The 17,905-nt window shown below is 50.4% G+C and overlaps 1 protein-coding gene across 3 annotated transcripts in view; it reads right to left on the bottom strand.

The window, feature by feature from the left end:
* Positions 1 to 17,905, bottom strand: part of ARHGAP11A (Rho GTPase activating protein 11A) — a 146,528-nt gene that overhangs the window by 22,231 nt on the left and 106,392 nt on the right. For all 3 annotated transcript variants that reach the window (XM_078659448.1, XM_078659447.1, XM_078659446.1), the window contains 2 exons: positions 12,527 to 12,632; positions 10,255 to 10,393 (listed from right to left, as the gene is read on the bottom strand). In XM_078659448.1, the coding sequence (XP_078515574.1) occupies positions 10,255 to 10,393; positions 12,527 to 12,632 (245 nt within the window). The remainder of the gene's footprint in view (positions 1 to 10,254; positions 10,394 to 12,526; positions 12,633 to 17,905) is intronic.

A 17,905-nucleotide genomic window follows, 5' to 3' on the forward strand; every position in this document is an offset into this window, starting at 1 on the left:
ACCATACTGTCCAAACCAGTTCCTGTTACGCTAGGAGTCCCACAAGGTTCCTCATTATCCTCTACACTCTTCAACCTCTTCATGGAACCACTCACCGATCTTTTACAAACATCCAACGTGCAATTCCACATGTATGCAGACGATACCAAACTCTACCTCAAGATCAATACCTTGGACAATATTACTTTGCTCAACAATACTCTTAAGACCACCCAAACATGGCTGGCAGTGAATCACCTCAAACTGAATGCCTTAAAAACTGAATTCCTCCTCATTGCTCCTCCCGCCAAAGTCCCCACTATGCACAATTTGATAAAACACCTTACAGCACTCCATGTTCAGCCAACCATTGTGTAACTCGGCGAAATCACTGGGTATAACCTTGGACTGTAACCTCAATATGCAGAAGCACATCAGTAATGCAACAAAGGGAGCAAACTTTCAGATCAATACACTAAGGAAGCTTAAGCCCTTCCTACCTCCAAACGACTTCAATACCGACCGGTCTTGCACCTTATCTGACTTGCCCTTCTATCTGTGATTGTCTATGCTGCCAATCTCTATGGTCCTGTTTATCCTTAATGTTTGTTCTGCCCTTTGATCATTTATCAAGTTTTTTTTATTTTATTCTTACGGTCCTGCTTATTTTTATTGTTTTGATATGCCTATACACATTTATTGTAAAGCGCTCTGATACCCTTAAGGGTCTTGTTCGTGCTATATAAACCTTTCAAAAAAATTAATAAATATGTCTCCTGCAGCCAGCAGCCCCCAAGCACCCACAGGACCAGCCCTGCCTTCCCAAACCAGGCTTTGTCTCCTGTGAGTACCGGATTGGCTCAACCAGACTCTGGCTCCAGCCAAATCCACGCGTCTGCACCACTCTGCACCCAATGCACAAAGCCTAAGTTCGAGCAGCCCAACACCATGATTAGTACTCCCCGGCGATCCTGACCTGGGATCTGGTGATCCCTGACCTACCTAAAGTCTCCAACTGACGCCTGCAGCCCCTTTCTGGAGGATCTTCAATCCCCCCCACTCCCTCCAACCAGAGCCGGTAAGAAGAGCTAGACTCCAAAAGACACCCCTGCACCCAACATCCTGTGGCCTTGGGTGGCCCAAAAGAAGGTGTGCTGGTATCCGAAGACATCCCAACTTAACTCTCCAACCGGTGGTTGCCTCCAGAAGAACTTCGTCCCCGAGCCTTCAGTGTTGGTTGCAACCGGAGAATCCCCATTCAAACAGGGCACCTTACACCAAACCAGCACCCTGCACCCAGCCGCGCCTATCCCGCTGTGGGTGGACCTTGTATGCTAAATCGGATCCCCCTTCGCGAAGACCCCCAGCGCTCCATAGTCAGAGTCCACTGTGGGTTGACCTCTTCAGGACTCCCCGACATCGCCTGCAGCCTCTGCTCGGACCCCCCTTTGCCCGGAGCCTAACACAAGGACCTTTGCTCCCACATCCTTGCGGCCTGCTCATGAGCAGCCACAAACCGGAGGCCCCCTATCCCCCCCATTGGATAACATTAGGCATCAGCACTATGCACCTGGTCGCCCAAGTGCCGCTGAGGGTGCTTTGAGAGTGCATCCTGGACTCTGGGGGAACCCTCGTTCTAATCCCAGAAAACCAACTTTCAAACCTAAGTACTTACTGGTAACCGATAACCTGGTTTTCTCCCAAAGGACTGCATTGATTGCTTTCTTGTGAAAATGGTTTTAAGTGTGGAGTTGGAAACGAAATATGTACAAAAACTGATTTACTTACCTTTTATCTAGGAAATATCCCAGTGTGATATCTAGACCTATCACACAGAGTAGAAAAAATTAAAAAGTAATCTCAATAGTAACTGAAAACTAATTCCAAGTATGAACAAATAACTTACTTGTAACCAAGCCAATTGCATTCAAACTGTATTTACCTGCATTATTCTTGCAAAGCACTATTACACTCACCTGCACCAGGCCTGGCTTGGTTCTAGAAAATATTTTCCAACTAAATATTTTTTGTACAGACAAAATGGTCAGAGTTCAGTCTTTGAATGCGTGACATAATTTCCTGCCTGAGTGTGTACAATAAATGCTGAACACTACCCTCTGATAAAGCCTTACTGCTCACCCACACTACCACAAATAGAGAGTAAGGTATTATCTACCTTGATCTCTGCCTATCTTTGGGGGTTCCACTGGACTCTGTGCACACTATACCTTACTTTGGTATAGTATATACAGAGCCAGCGTCCTACACTGAGACCCTGGTTAGCAGGGACCCAGTACACCGCATTCAAAGTTGCATCACAAACCAGGCAAAAAGAGGGATGGGGTGGGGGGTACAACAACAAGAACCCATATTCCCACAAACAGTATGAACATGCACAAAAACACACCAATGTAAGCAGGACATCAACCTCATGTTTTGAGTTAGGACTCGAATGTGTGGTCAAGGTGGAAATGTGCCATCTCTGAAATCCAAACCTCTTTAATGTTATGTCTCCATTTGTAACAAGTACGCATGCTATACCATGCACCTCATTAAAGAAGGTGGTAGGAATATATGTGAATCTGCTAAACTCCACCAAACTGTATTTGGTGTTAACTTTATAATTGGATCTTTCATAGATTCAAATTCTTCACTAACACTTAGCATTATATAAAGAGTAAAGCCAGGAAATTACCCACCATATTAAAACAGGTTACAAAGAGCTGCTTGTCCCCAAACCAGTTTAGTTCTTTCTTTGAAAATCCACACAATACTGTGTGGCTCCAAAAGTGGCACGTTCTCTATAATGATGCTCTACCAAATGTCCCAGCTTTCTTTCCGGTTCAGGAACAGCAATTGCTGATGCCAATCTTTAGAATAAGATGCTTACCTTCGGCTAGTGCTCTTTTTGCTGCAGATTAATCAATCATAGACATTTATAGAGCGCACTACTTACCCGGAGGGTCTCAAGGCGCTTGGGGGGGGTGCTGCTACTGCTCGAACAGCCAGGTCTTGAGCTTCTTCCTGAAGGAGAGGTGGTCTTGGGTCAGGCGCAGGTCGGGAGGGAGGGAGTTCCAGGTCTTGGCGGCCAAGTAGGAGAAGGACCTTCCTCCTGTTGTCGTTCTTCGGATGCGGGGGACGGCGGCGAGGGCGTGACTGGTTGATCGGAGATGGCGTTTGGGAGCGTAGGAGTTGATGCGGTTGTTGAGGTAGCTCGGGCCTTGATCGTGTAGGGCTTTGTGTGCGTGGGTGAGGAGACGGAAGGTGATTCTCTTGTTGATGGGGAGCCAATGCAGGTCTCTCAGATGTCCGGAGATGTGGCTGTGTCGTGGGATGTCGAGGATGAGTCTGGCTGAGGTGTTCTGGATCCGCTGGAGTCTCTTCTGGAGCTTGGCGGTGGTTCCGGCGTAGAGGGCGTTGCCGTAGTCCAGTAGGCTGGTGACGAGGGCCTGGGTGACCGTCTTCCTGGTCTTGGTGGGGATCCACCGGAAGATCTTCTGTAGCATGCGCAGGATGTTGAAGCACGACGAGGAGACGGCGTTGACTTGTCTGGTCATGGAGAGGGAGGAGTCCAGGATGAAGCCCAGGTTGCGTGCGTGGTCTGTTGGTTTGGGAGCGGTGCCCAGGGCGGGGGGCCACCAGGAGTCGTCCCAGGCGGAGGGCGAGGAGCCCAGGATGAGGACTTCCGTCTTGTCCGAGTTCAGTTTCAGGCGGCTGGTCGTCATCCACTCGGCTACGTCTTTCATCCCTTCGTGAAGGTTGGCTCTGGCGGCGGCGGGGTCGTTGGTCAGGGAGAGGATCAGCTGGGTGTCGTCAGCGTAGGAGATGATGTTGAGGTTGTGTTGGTGTGCAATGGCCGCGAGGGGGCTCATGTAGACGTTGAAGATGGTGGGCCTCAGCGAGGATCCTTGAGGGACGCCGCAGATGACTTCGGTGGCCTCTGACTTGTACGGTGGTAGGCAGACTCTCTGTGTTCTTCCGTCGAGGAAGGAGATGATCCATTCCAGTGCCTTCTCCTGGATTCCGACATTGCTGAGGCGCTGCACAAGGGTGCGGTGGCAGACAGTGTCGAATGCCGCGGAGAGGTCTAGGAGGATGAGGGCCGCTGTTTCTCCGTTGTCCATCAGGGCTCGGATGTCATCGGTGGCAGCGATGAGGGCGGTCTCGGTGCTGTGGTTGGCTCGGAAACCAGACTGTGAGGGGTCGAGGGATCCATTCGTCTCGAGGAAGGCGGCCAGCTGTTTGTTGACGGTCTTCTCGATGACTTTGGCTGGAAAAGGGAGGAGCGAGATGGGGCGGTAATACTTGAGTTCGGTGGGGTCCGCTGTTGGTTTCTTTAGTAGAGCGCTGAGTTCGGCGTGCTTCCAGCTCTCCGGGAAGGTGGCGGTGTCGAAGGAGGTGTTGATGATGTCCCGCAGGTGGGGTGCGATGACAGCGTCGGCCTTGTTGAAGACGTGGTGAGGGCAGGGGTCGGTCGGAGATCCGGAGTGGATGGAGTTCATCGTGCGGACGGTGTCTTCGGTGCTGATCGGAGTCCAGGCGCGGAGGGTGGTGGTGGGGGGCGGTGGTTCGGTCGTGGCGTGCGTCGGTTGAGTGCTGAAGCTGTTGTGTATGTCCGCGATCTTGTTGTGGAAGTAGGAGGCGAGGGAGTTGCAGAGGTCTTGCGATGGGGTGATGTCGTTGCTTCCGGCGTTGGGGTTGGAGAGCTCTTTCATGATGTTGAAGAGTTCCTTGCAGTTGTGTGCGTTGTTGTCCAGCCGGTCCTTGAATGCAGTTTTCTTGGTGGCGCGGATCAGTTGGTGGTGTTTCCGGGTGGCGAGCTTGAGGGTGGTCATGTTGTCCGGTGTTGGCTCCCTTCTCCAGGCTTTCTCGAGGGTTCGGCAGTTCTTCTTGGAGCTCGTGAGTTCGTCGGTGAACCATGGGGCCTTCTTGCTGCCGGGTCTGCTGGGCGGGGTCCTCAGTGGGGCGAGTTCGTCCGCGCAGTTGCTGATCCACTTCGTGAGGTTGTCGGCGGCCCGGCTGGGGTTCGCTGAGCTGGTGGGAGGGTGCTGGCTCAGGGAAGCGGCGAGCTGGTCGGCTGTGATCTTGTTCCAGCTTCTTCGAGCAACCTGTTGCTGGTGGTGGTGGATCGTCGTTCTTCTGAAGGTGAAGTGGACGCAGCTGTGGTCCGTCCAGTGGAGTCCAGTGGCGTGGCTGAAGGCGATGTCTTTGCTGGATGAGAAGACTGCGTCGAGTGTGTGTCCGGCGAGGTGGGTGGGGGTGGACACCAGCTGCTTGAGTCCGAGGTTGTTTTTTACCTATAACCAGGGTTTCTGGAATTATGCAATGCTGTGGCCATAGTGTTTTCCGCACAATTATTAATTTACAGCATCATCTGCAGATTTTAAGATCAAAAATTGGTTTTTAGCTCAAACAGATCAAAAGTTACTAATTTGTCTTTTCATGCTGCATAATGTAGTGATCCCTACAGTAAATTTGGTCCTCCACTGCCACATAATTCCAGAAGCCTTTCCCGTAACTACAGAACTCCAGTGCTGTGTTTTTTAGATTCATGTGCAAACAGTCTTTCTTTTTAATAAAGTCTGTATGGTATATCTTGCACACCAGAAAGTCTGAGTAATAGTGGTCTCTGAGGGGAGGGTGTGGTTTAAGCCAAAAACAATAAGGTATATGGGCTACTTTTACAACCTATTACATGTATGCATGTTAGTACTGCTGTTGCAACAAATGTTGCAGGGATTCCCACCCAACAGTGAGGAATGATGCAAGCCTGCGACTCGATGGGAGATTCAATGCTCGTGAACACATTTATTGGCAAATGTTTGCACTACACCATAAAAAGTAGAATAAAGAATAATTTCCATCTGCATACTTAGGGCTATATAAAATGTAAAATCTTTCCCACATGCTTGCGTAGGAAAAAAGAAAAACAGATGGGTCGAAGTAGTTACGTTTTCATAGTTCTTTAGGAGTTAGTCATTAATCAGTGATCTGGAAGTCAGCACAAACACTCAAATCTGAAAACTCTTAGCCAAAACCCCTAATGCCAAAAAAGTCAAAGAGGAATTACTAACATCGTCATTCAAGTTACCAGTATCAGAACAAGGCACTTGGCCTGGGGCCTGGACATGAAGGGCAAGTGTTTCAGCCTCAAGAATTTTCACCTTTTAAACACTTCTTTGATAAAACAGTTTATAGAGTGATAGAGGAAACTTCACTTCGGCAAGCACAGTATTTTGCAAAGCCAGTGTTGTAAATGACAGAAGAGTTAAATACCTTCGGTAACGATATATCTGGTAGAGACACAGTCTAGCCGCAGATTCCTTAACGCCCGCCCATCCTCCCCACTCTGCGAAGACCTTTTCATATGGTGTCTTTTCACCTAGCCTCCCTCTTTCTGGTGGCTTTGGTGTTCCGGTGGTGTGCTCTCGCACCTCATTCTGGGGTAGGGTGTGTGGTTCTACGTGGGGCCCTTAGACTACCCTCCGTCCTAGTGTTTGGTTGGTGGCGCACTCTCGCACCTTCCTTTGGCAGCTGTCGAGCCCTTTGGCTCTCAACTCCGACCACGTTTTTAGGTGGTTAAAGTCTACTTTTCACTGCCCTCTCATTTTGTGCCACCTGTGTTCATGTGTGCAGTTATTCTGTTTTTATTCCCTCCCACCGAAAATAACTCTTCTATCTGATAGACATCTAGCTGCAGATTCCTCAACATAGAATAGATATCAAAACCATACCCCACAGGAGGAGGGTCTGCGAAACAACCACCAAATTCCATCAGAACATAGTCGTCAAGAGGCTGACGAAAAAACGGTGGAAACCGCAATGTCAGGACAACGGGCATCAGACCCATGACCCACCTTAAGGAGCATGAACAAGGGATGGTAAAGACACCAAATCCGCAGAGGGGTGGTGTGAGACCTCTCTAGCCCAGACACAGACGAAAGGAAAACAGAACTAGAAAGTTCCATGCCAACGTAAGAAACAATGCAGCAAGACCTTCAAAGAAGGATCCAGGCATCAGTCCCTATAACCCAAGAGGAACGAAGTACCAAGGGTCAAAACGACATGACAACGGTAGAGCATACCGCCTGAACACACACACCACAGTGGAAGTCACAGCAAGCAGGGGACAGTCGGAAGACTGTTCGCCCAAGAACCGGCGCGGCAGCATGAGGTCCGTGGGTGGAAGAAAAAACACCTTAATGTGTACAGCCTAGGACATGGAACAACAGTGGCAGGGGAGAGCCCAGAGCCTAGTGGAGACAGTGGAGCCACCATTTGAGCAAAAGCTCAGGAGTTAAGCATCCAGCCAAACAAATTAAAAGGCACCACTGTGAGTGGATAACCTTAAAGGCTATGAACACACAGAGAACACTATCCCAAAGGAAAGAGTAAGCATGAATGCCTGACACTAAGGCAAAAAAGACTTTGTATGCAAGCACCTCAGTGGCGTGTAGAATCCACAATATACACAAAAGAGACCGGAATGTCGACACACATACGTGGAGTGATAAATCCTAAATAGGGGAGTAATGCAAGCGGCACCACGGCACCAGTGTGCTGCATAAGTTAAGAACCCAGAAAAAATAACAGGTCCCCAAGGGGGAGAATCCTGGTCTCCTGTGAGACAGCAGAAACAGACCACAAGACTGCCCATAAAGGATAGTAAGAAGGCACAGACAGAAGCCTGGCGCCAAAAGCCAACACCGCCAAAGACCAACACTTTCTACCAAAATGGAGAACGTTGAGAAGAATACACACAGAGTAATGCCACCTAGAGAAGCACCTGTGCCATAATGGGAGCAAGTACTCACACCCAGAAAAACATCAGGGGTGGAGCACAGATCCAGAGGCAGAAAGGAATAGACTAGAGCCACTCCTTGAGAACTATGAATATGCACAGGACAGGAAGGGGCAAACCGGACCCAGTGTCCTGCAATAAGCAAGGAACCGGAGATGTTGCCCGAGAAGGATGTCAACAAGGACTACGCAAAATATAACAAAGGTGCCATGTTCCCTGCGCCCTGGTGGAGAATATCCAGCAAGGCTCCGAAGGACAGGAGAGTAAGGGCGGCTCCATCCTTAAAATGTCTGCAGCCCTGCAAACAGCTTGACGAATGTCCACTAGCCTCCATGGACCCGCAAAGCGGTTGTAAGCAAGTCATCAGTAGGTGATGGACGCAAACTAAACTGGCCACTACTGAAGGCTCAGCAGCAGGATGAAGGCCAATTCTCTACTGGTGCCTGCTCTGGAGAGCAGTGAAATGACTCAGGAGGTGGTGAACCTACCGGGATCACATCCTCCACCACTAAGGCTGGAGACAGTACCGGCGTTAATCGGAGTCGTCGAACCGGCATCGGATACCCCTAAAAAGGCCCCGACTGGCGGAGTGGAGCAGCATCGGTGACCTCCGAAAAGGCCTCAACCGCCCGAGTCGAGTCAGCAACCTCCGTAAAAGCTCTCGACCCCTCGAGTGGAGCAGGAGACATCCCAAAAGGCCTTGACTCCTCGGAGTCCCCCTCTGGAGTCAAGCCGGCGACCTCCGAAGAGGCCTTGACCCTTCGAGTCGATTCGACGTTGGCAACCTCCGAAAAGGCCTAGAGTTGAGCCGACAAATTCGAAGGCCTCGTCTCCTCGAGCCGGCGTTGATGACCTCCGAAAAGGTCCAGACTGCTCGGAGTCGGACCGGCGTAGACTCAACATTCCCCAAGGTTGAAACCTGCGGAAGAATACGCAGAAGAAGTGACGTGCAGTGCGCAACCACCCCCAGCAATGCCGCAGGGAGCCCCGGAAGGCTGTGCGACAGCACTATGGAAAGGCTAAACGTCGTGGGATGCCCCTCCGGCCCGTGTCCCGACGTAGCGGTGACTCTGGTGCGAGAGTCGGGGCACTCTGTTGGGTCAGAGGGTAAACCCGCCGGCGGCGTCCCAACCTTAGTCCCTACCCCCCCCCCCCTATGGGGCCCAGAGGCGCGCCGGGGAGGGTCAAATGCTTACTTGCGGCGACTCGAGTGTCAGAATCAGGGCACTTGTTGGAGCCAAGGGTAAACCCCGCCAGCTGTGTCCCAACCAAAGTCCCTACCCCCCCTGTGGGGCTCGGAGGCACGCCAGGGAGGGGGGTGGTAATGCTTACCTGATTGATGGATTGATTGTGGGTTTCTAAAGCGCTAGAATCGACTCCCGAAGGAGTATGTCTGCGCTGTAGACCGCTGGGGAACCCGTCCTGGCTTCCCTGTGAGATGGTCCCTACTGGGTATCTCCAAGGTGAAACCAGGCATCCCCGGCGTATGTGGGGGGCCGTTGTGGAGATGAGGCAAGCTAATGCCCAGAGTTGCCGAGTGTGATCTTTAGTTAGAGTAGGCACCGAGGCGAGAATTATCGAGTCCGTTGACCCTGGTCCAAGATCCTGCCGCGTCGGGAATTGAACCCTGGTCCCGGGCCGTCCTCGGCTCCCGTGTCTGCCGCCTCTAACCAGTGAGCCACACCACTCCACTACCTGAGGTAGGCGAATGACGTCGATGTAGCCGGGACCAGCCACGCCGCGTGAATGACCCGCTGGAGAAAGACCTGCATCACGAAGGGTCCATTCGGGACATCCGGGCAGACAGCAGCTCAATGCGACAAACATCACACTCAACGGAGGTATGGTGCTCTCCCAAACACCATCTACAGAGTTCGCGAGGGTCTGTCGCTGACATCTGGCGCGAGCAGGCCCTGCACGGTTTGAAGCCCACAAGGGCATCGAACCTGGACGTGAAAGGGCATAGAAAAGGCCTATAATAAACAATAACAGGCCCAAGGTATTACTTTCCCGGATCCGTGTTAGGACGCGGAAAAGAGAAAACTGACGTCAGCACGCCTGGAGTGGCTTATATGGCTCCATTGACGTCACTTCCGTGGACGTTAGGACGGAGCCAGGCTGCGCCACCTCCCGGCATGCAGAGGTATTGCTGGGGAAAAAAGATTATCCAGATCCAGTCTGATGCCTGGGGAGATACTCTAAGTTAAGGAATCTGCGGCTAGAGGTCTATCAGATTGAAATGTGACGAGATTGAAAATTCTGAAGTCTCTATGATGTTCAAATAACGCAGTACTGTCCTTCTGTATAAGAATGTCCTCCAAAAAAGCCTTCAACATATGCATTATTAATTTAAATGAATGCCAATAGAATAATAATCGAAAATGACAAGACCATAGAAAAGTGAAAAACAAAACCTTTAGGTTACTAAGTTCTAAATCATTAATTAAGTTTCATTTTGGTTGTACATCACTTACTCCTCTTAGTAGCCTTCACCGGGGAGAAAGATGCATTTGTCTTGGGCAATTCAACTTTTTGTTCAGATTCCTGTTGTGTTGCAAGACGCCAACCGATGCTTTCAGATCCATTGGTTGGTGGGTGACTGTTTACAAGATTCTTCAGCAGGTGGAAAAATAGGGAAAAATACAGTTAAGTACACCACGTGGGAGAAAAGTCCAAGTTCCAAGAAAGATGGAGTCTAGATAGTACAGGAATAATGAAATCAAGCCTGTGTGCATGCATGTTCTGTAGTAACTTTTGCATTTATCCCCCACAGAGACAAGGCATAAGAAATCCATCACGGAAGCCATGTAATTTAAGGGAGAGGTGTGGCGCCGCGGCCAGGGCGACTGACGCTGGAATCTGGGGACCACGGTTCGATCCCCGGCTCCGGCGGCAGGTTAGCCCAGCACCATGTGACTCTGGGCAATAGCTCGCTTAATCTTCCCGACGGCCCCAGCGCCTAGAGACCCTTACGGGTGATTGTGCGCTTTACAAATGTGGGACTTTACTAATTTTGGATTCTAGCAATAGTGCACACATGAGAAGCTGAAGCACGACCAGTCGTAGTCAACGGTCTTGCCCGGTGCAGATGACTGGGCTGTTTGCCCATCAGGGATGTAAAATCCTTCGTAAGACAATTGAAGGTAGAAGTCAAATCCAGATTGTTTCCTCTGAATCTACCTACCATAACACGTTTTATGATCGTCACATTCTCTTTGCACACTCATTGCACTGTCTGAACTGCTAGAGTCCAGTGTTTGTGTCGACCAAAGGAAAGAAGAGAACTAGCGCTTTTGAAAGGTGTAGGAAAGATGGGTGTTTTGCTTAACAGACAAATTAAGCAATGCATATATTCCATGGCAACCATTCATATGCCCATGTATCCATTCTATTAGCTGCTGGATCTGCAGCAAAGTGTGGAGGTGAATTTCCAAAGGCACAATTCTTACATCTCTGTGCTCTGGGCATGGTCTACTCGCAGGTCTACTCAACAAATTCTTGAAGTTTGGAGTACTCTCCAAACTTCACACACAACTCAAAACTCTTCCCACAAAAGCCACACTAAAATCTACTCTTTCAACCATGCACAAGGCAAGTACAATTTTACTAGCACTGTTGTCTTACAGGGCATTTGAGGCAATACAAATACAGTAAATTGGCAGTTCCCTTGCCACATTTTCAACATTAACAAAGGTGGATAGGAAATCTGTGAAGATTTCAAAGCAGAAATCATGGATATTACCTTCTAAAAAGGTTAACGGTTCTCAATCACGTTTTTAACACTCCAGTTTTACAAACTGTGAGTAAAAGCTCTACACAGTCTAAAAGGACAAATCCATAAGGTAATGAGGGCAACCCCACACATTGGGGGGAGAAATATGGGAGATCGATCCCCACAAATTAAGCCCTACTGTGTTCCTACTCACAACCTGTGCGCATGTCACCACATTCGCCTCAGGCCTTGTGGGGCAAGGTGGTGATAGCGCCCTAACTAATCAATGTTTACATAAATATCTAAGCTACCCACAGTAACCACTAGCCTTGTCTAGCATTAGAAGCTATGTTTGTCCCTAAACTACAATACACCAAACACATGCGGTACTCCTGTCCACTCACATTGTCAAGGGGATAGGGGTTTGAGGTAATTTAGCGGGGCCTCGTAGAATTCGTATGACATAGGTTCCAACAGGAGACTGATTTCGGCATTATGAACGGCCAATGAGGGCAGCTGGAGACATCTGAGAGTATGTGGTGGTTGGGGAAATGGTGTTGGAAGGGCATCCTTCCTCCTTCACTAACCATTTTCACTTACTTGTGGGTACTGCTGCTCTTGCCCCACAATGAGCTAAGTGTGGAAACTCATGTCGGATGGAGACTAAACTAAGAACCACTAAGGGGTTATCTGGCTCTTCCAATCAGCATGCAATGGGCTCCAAATGTAAGGCAACATATTCACAGGGTAGGCACTCTCACATGTACAGGCAATAAGACTGCCCCCTCAGTAACAGTGCATGCAATGCTAGAAGTAGAGGTGGGGGAAGAAGACCAGCCAATCAACAGAAGCAGCTACATCTGTGCCTCCTTTCTTAGGGGACCTAGATTACAGACCGCAGAGAAGAGTGCAACCAAAAAGATACAGCAGCAGAATGCTTATGAAGAGATTCACACAAGTGCATGAACAAGACCGGAGTAAATTAACATTCATTACTAGCTTTGATAAATTCAAAATAGTTATTTTATTTATACCTCTCTGCTACTTTTTCCCAGGCTGAACTTTAGACGCAGTGAACGGCGAACCATCTCTTTTCGACTAATTTTAGGAGAGAAGCATCCTGTCTTTCCGGATTCAACTCTGGAAAACAAACACAACTTATCAACTTCGATTCTAGTCCAACGGCCACAGAGTAAAAGAATCAGTAAAACGTAACAAAGCAGAGCATGCCAAGCAGTTTTCCACAGCTGCTTGATATTTCAGGAATTTACCCCATGTTAGTATAACAGCAAGAAGCTTACTTACCTGAATGGCGCCTGTGCAGTGTGGGTAGAAAAAGCTGCAAAAATGAAGTGATGGAAGGAATGCTTGAATGAATCTCAGCCACTTGCAATCGCTCTGCACAACGTTCCAGACACTGTTTTTCACCCATGATGCCAATGTAGACAGGGACACGTTCTACAAATCAGCCTTGGTCCTGCCTGTAGCAGGAACAAGGCTGATTGGCATATGGTTGGATCTAATCTGAAGTGGCATGGTGGGCAAAATAAAACAATAGACTGGGATGTGGCCCTGAGAATTACCAATGGCTAAGATTAATTCAAATAAAACCAGGAAGTACGCTGTTCCTATGGGAGAAGGGGGGACTGTGACAGGCCAAGAATGTTGTTTCAGTTACAGACAGGCGCAAGATAAGACAATTCCGGATTGTACAGGGATAGCTCTAATAAGGAGCAAGGGCCCTCACACACCCAGAGGGGGGTCATGCTTCATCATAGGGCAGCTCCTAGTTGGGCCGGCGCTGCAATGCCCAACAGGCCCCGCAGGGGGGCTATTGGCTGGAGGTCTTCTCGGTTTGACGTTGTGAAGCTTAAAGATGTTAGTCAGTGTTTTTACTCATGGCCCAGGTACTCGGCGAATAAATTATGATTGGAGAATCCAGCACCCATTTTTAAACTACACATACACCATCCCCACTTCTACTCACCACACAAAGGCTTCCTCCACAACATCATTTAGCTTCACAACGGCAAACTGAGAAGACCTCCGGCAAAGAGCCCCCTGTAGCTGACACAGCATTCTTAGTCTGACGCACTCCTCCTTCCCCCATAGGAACAGCGTACTTTCTTGTTTCATCATAATCCCATGGGGCCTGTATGCTGGACCTACTAAATCCCTGTCACTCCTTGTGAGATTAAGATTAATTCACGCATTACATTCACAACTTTATTGTACTTTTCGGTTCGAAGAAGAAAAAAAAAAAAAAGGAAAAAACTCATTGATGGCAGGGAAGCATTCTGAACATTTGCCAACATGCCTTGCAGTACAGAATAGAGGTTAACTGGTTCATGATTAAATATAAGGCACACAATACAACAAAAGTATTGTTTTAGAGACGTTTGCACTCAAAACAATTGTTAACCAAAGACCGTGAACAGAAACACTTTCAGCAGTGCCACAGGTTAGCCATGGCTTTGCAAATGTGATTCTGAAATATCTGATAGCGAGCAGGTGTGGTGTGCTTCCTCGGTCATGGATATGCAAGTAGAGACACCATTAGTGCATTATGAATGTTTTGGTATTGTCAGTTTCTCTAGAACGCACAAGCTAGGTGCTGCAGTTGGTGTCCCCAGGTTTTGAACCCATTGATGTTTTTCCTGGAAGTGAAGAGATCTTGCAGGGTGCAAACTGGGGGAAGGATGTACCATTTGGTTCATGTACTGCAGTACACAGTTGGTCATGTGGCTTTTTCTTTGCAGCATTGGAACATTTACAGTCATGGTAAGACAGAAAAGATGGCCGCCGGGTAGGAGCTCTTGGTAAGAGCTCCAAGTGCTTGGGATCCCATTTTTGGATTTTATCCCTGCTAGCACCCAGCAGCATCTCCACCGTTGTGAGCAACGCAACTCACAAGTACCTGGATTTGAACAAGTAACTGGATTTGAACAAGTAACTGGATTTGAACAATATCTTCCTTACCTGTTTGGCGGTGGACGAAACCTTCAGAGGATCCCCGACCTGTCCGGAGGCTGTGAGCTCCCCAGGAGAAGACCGAGTCACCCCCACCTTCTTCTTCGGACCCTGAGCTGTCCCTGGCCATATGCGGAGCCCGGCACGGATGCTTGTTGCCTGGAGCCCGCTGTGGACGACTGGTACACGCTGTAGTTGCCTGCGAGTCGAGCTGCGGCGGTCCACCGGAGGTGTCCGACTCGCCTGAAATTCATCACCACCACTAGCGCCGGACTTCGTGGAAGTGGACCCGGACCTGGACCCCTGCTGCCGTCACCCGAGGGACCAACCTCAAGAGGCGCCGGACGGACGACTGGAACCCTCTGCGGAGTCGTCCTGCCCGCCTGTAATAACCGCCGTGATCACCCCGGTGTACCGCTCAAGTTGGGAGCTGCCGGGGTGAGCTCGGCGCCCCGCGAGCCAATCCTATCTAGCACCGCAACCATCGCAGCCATCTGCGTACCTGCAACCGCCGTGGAGACCGGCACCGCTGGGCACGTTCTGAGCTCAGCAGGAGTGCGGTGCTGCCCACGGGAGAGATCTCTGGGAGCCTCTCGCCAATGCCCGGTCGGTCGGATCGGCTGGAGCAGGCTCCTCATCGGAAGGTAACCACGCCTGCACCGGCCTGCACCGGACCATCGACAGATTCCTGAGCTGGTCGCTGGGTTTGCTGCAGATCCTGCAGCCTCTGAGGAGACTGGCTCCGCTGGGCGCGTTTGTTGCTCGCGGTGCCCTCGGGAAGTCTCTCTCGTCATCTCGGGATCGATCTTGGAGAGGGGACGCTCACCGGGAGCACCGCGCCTACCCCCCAGATGAGCAGATCAGCTGGAGCTGGATCAAGCTGCGCGGCCCGCAGCGACAACAGCCACCCCCCACGACCCCCTCTGCTGCCACCGGGATCTACCGTGAGCGGAGCTGCAGCCTGTGCAGGGGTGCTACGAACGGCCGCCTGACTCTTTACAAGGTGTGTGCACACAAGTTTACTTTCCTGAACACTTTTGCCGGTTTTCTCTCCCTCTGCCCGTTTTCCTAAAGGGATATTTTCTTTCAAATAAAACTATTTTCGTCGACTGGGCAGTGTCGCAATTGTCTAAAATGGCGGGGGCCATAACTGGAGCAATAAATCGCCCCACTGCCCCCAGTTGACCATGAGGCTGCATACCAACTAGGTCAGGGGTCACCTAAACGGAGATAAGTCTCTCTCCTCCCCACCAAGCAGCAACATAGAAGCAGGACTAACTCGACCTGCCCTCAGTAGAAAGGGAAACTGATCTCTCCAAATCCCAACAACAACAGACAAAGGACTAATACTCTTCCCTTCTATACTCTATTTTGGCGGCCATCTTGACCAGCCCTCCACTTTGGTGGCCATCTTAGACTAGTCATCCTCATTAACTCACACCTAAGGCTATACTCCTCTATTTTTCTTTTCTTTTCATGCTCACCGCCCTATTACCTCACCCACCCACGCACACCCCCCCCCCTCCCCCCTCTTCTACCTAGACCGCTTCCATCATGGAAAGCATGGGCAAGCACACATACAAAATTAACTACCCACCCGAGCTCACCAAAAAAACGCTAAACGCTTCAAACACAACTTCCTGAAGGCCCACCCTGAAACCCCGTTTGTGGACACCTACTTTTCACTAATTAATGGGGCCACGAGCACGGATATCATCTTCTACACTCTACGTAGAGCACAGTGGAGGAAAATGTTCCTCTCCACTCTCACTATCTCCACCACTAGAAAATCTGCTCATGGGCTAACACTCTCCATTACACCATCCCAACTTTTCCCTGGCAAAGCCACTATCTCCATCTACAACAATGGGATCATCCTATTCCAATCCACAGACAGGAACCTTGAACTACTCGACAACCTGTTCCCCACCTTCATAGATCTTATCTCCAACAGGCGGACCTCCACTCCTAACACCTCGGACTACACAACACCCTAGTCTTCCAATCGTCAACCTAACATGCCTATCCTATCACAGAATCTGAACGTCACACACCTCTCCCCTCCCCTCAGCGCTGTATTCAGTCACCCTCCCGATCCCACTTCTCCACACCCCTCATGCACTGGCGAAGATCACTCCCCTTCATACACCCCCCATACCCCCACCCTCTCTTCCCCCCACCATACACCTCACACGAGCCTCGCAGAACCCATCACCGCCCTGAACATATCTCCCACACCCCGCGGCAGGACCATCTCTCACCCTATCTCCCCCCCACCCTCACCCCCCACTACCCCACTCTCCCAGTTAGACTCACGGAACACACCACCTCCCTTACCCTAACCCCTCATCCTCTCTCCCCCCCCATTCTCAGCCCCCACTATCTTACTTGCACCCCCACCATCTCCAGCCCACATTCATCCCTCAACTCACCTGCGCCACCTCCCATCAGCGCCATCACCTATTCTACCAACCGCCCCCCTACCTCATCCACACCCCTTACCCACAATCTCTCTCACCCATCGAATGCCACCCCACCTACTACCCTCCGCTTCAGCTCCCACTACAGTGCCCCACTCAACCACCCGCCCAAGGCTCTCATACCCAATACCATCCCCAATCCAACCCTGGACTTGATTATATCAACCCTCGTACAAGTCAAAGAAGAGCTCCACACCATCAAAGAACTTCTTTTCACACACTCCAGACACCCCCTACCTACCACTTCCGCATACAAAAAATCCCCCTCCCTACCCACAGACCCTGTCATTCATTACCCCCCGCGTTGGCCCTCTATCCCCGCTCGCAATATCACCTGCCGCCACACACCCCAGACACCCCCTACCTACCACTTCCGCATACAACAAATCCCCCTCCCTACCCACAGACCCTGTCATTCATTACCCCCGCGTTGGCCCTCTATCCCCGCTCGCAATATCACCTGCCGCCCCCGTCGCTCCCCCAACTCCCTCTCTGACCGCGACCTATACACTCTCCTCCGCTCATATGACCCAGGTCCCACAAAACACACAACCACCACACACCTTCCCATACCCTCAATTCTCACAAATCCCCTTAGGCCCCCCACACTGAGCAACAGAAGCTCCGTCCCCAATAATCTCAGAAAATCCCCCTCTCTCTAGAACATTCGACCACCCTTCTCACCCCCAGACTCAAATGTCTCCTTCTCAACTGCAGATCGGCCCCGAGACACTCCTCCAGCATCGCGGATCTCATCTTAACAAAGGACCTCGACCTAGCCATTCTGACTGAAACGTGGCTAACTGAAGCCTCTTCACCTATAATGGACATACTGGTCCCCCCCAACTATCACATCATTAGACTCGACAGAACAGGCCAGACGGGCGGGGGTATCGCATGCATTTTTAGGAGCAATCTCGCTGTTACTAAAGCCACCTCCCCCTCCCTTACCTCCTGTGAACT

The sequence above is a fragment of the Lissotriton helveticus genome, chromosome 9 (assembly GCF_964261635.1).
Source record: "Lissotriton helveticus chromosome 9, aLisHel1.1, whole genome shotgun sequence".
Lineage (NCBI taxonomy): Eukaryota > Metazoa > Chordata > Amphibia > Caudata > Salamandridae > Lissotriton > Lissotriton helveticus.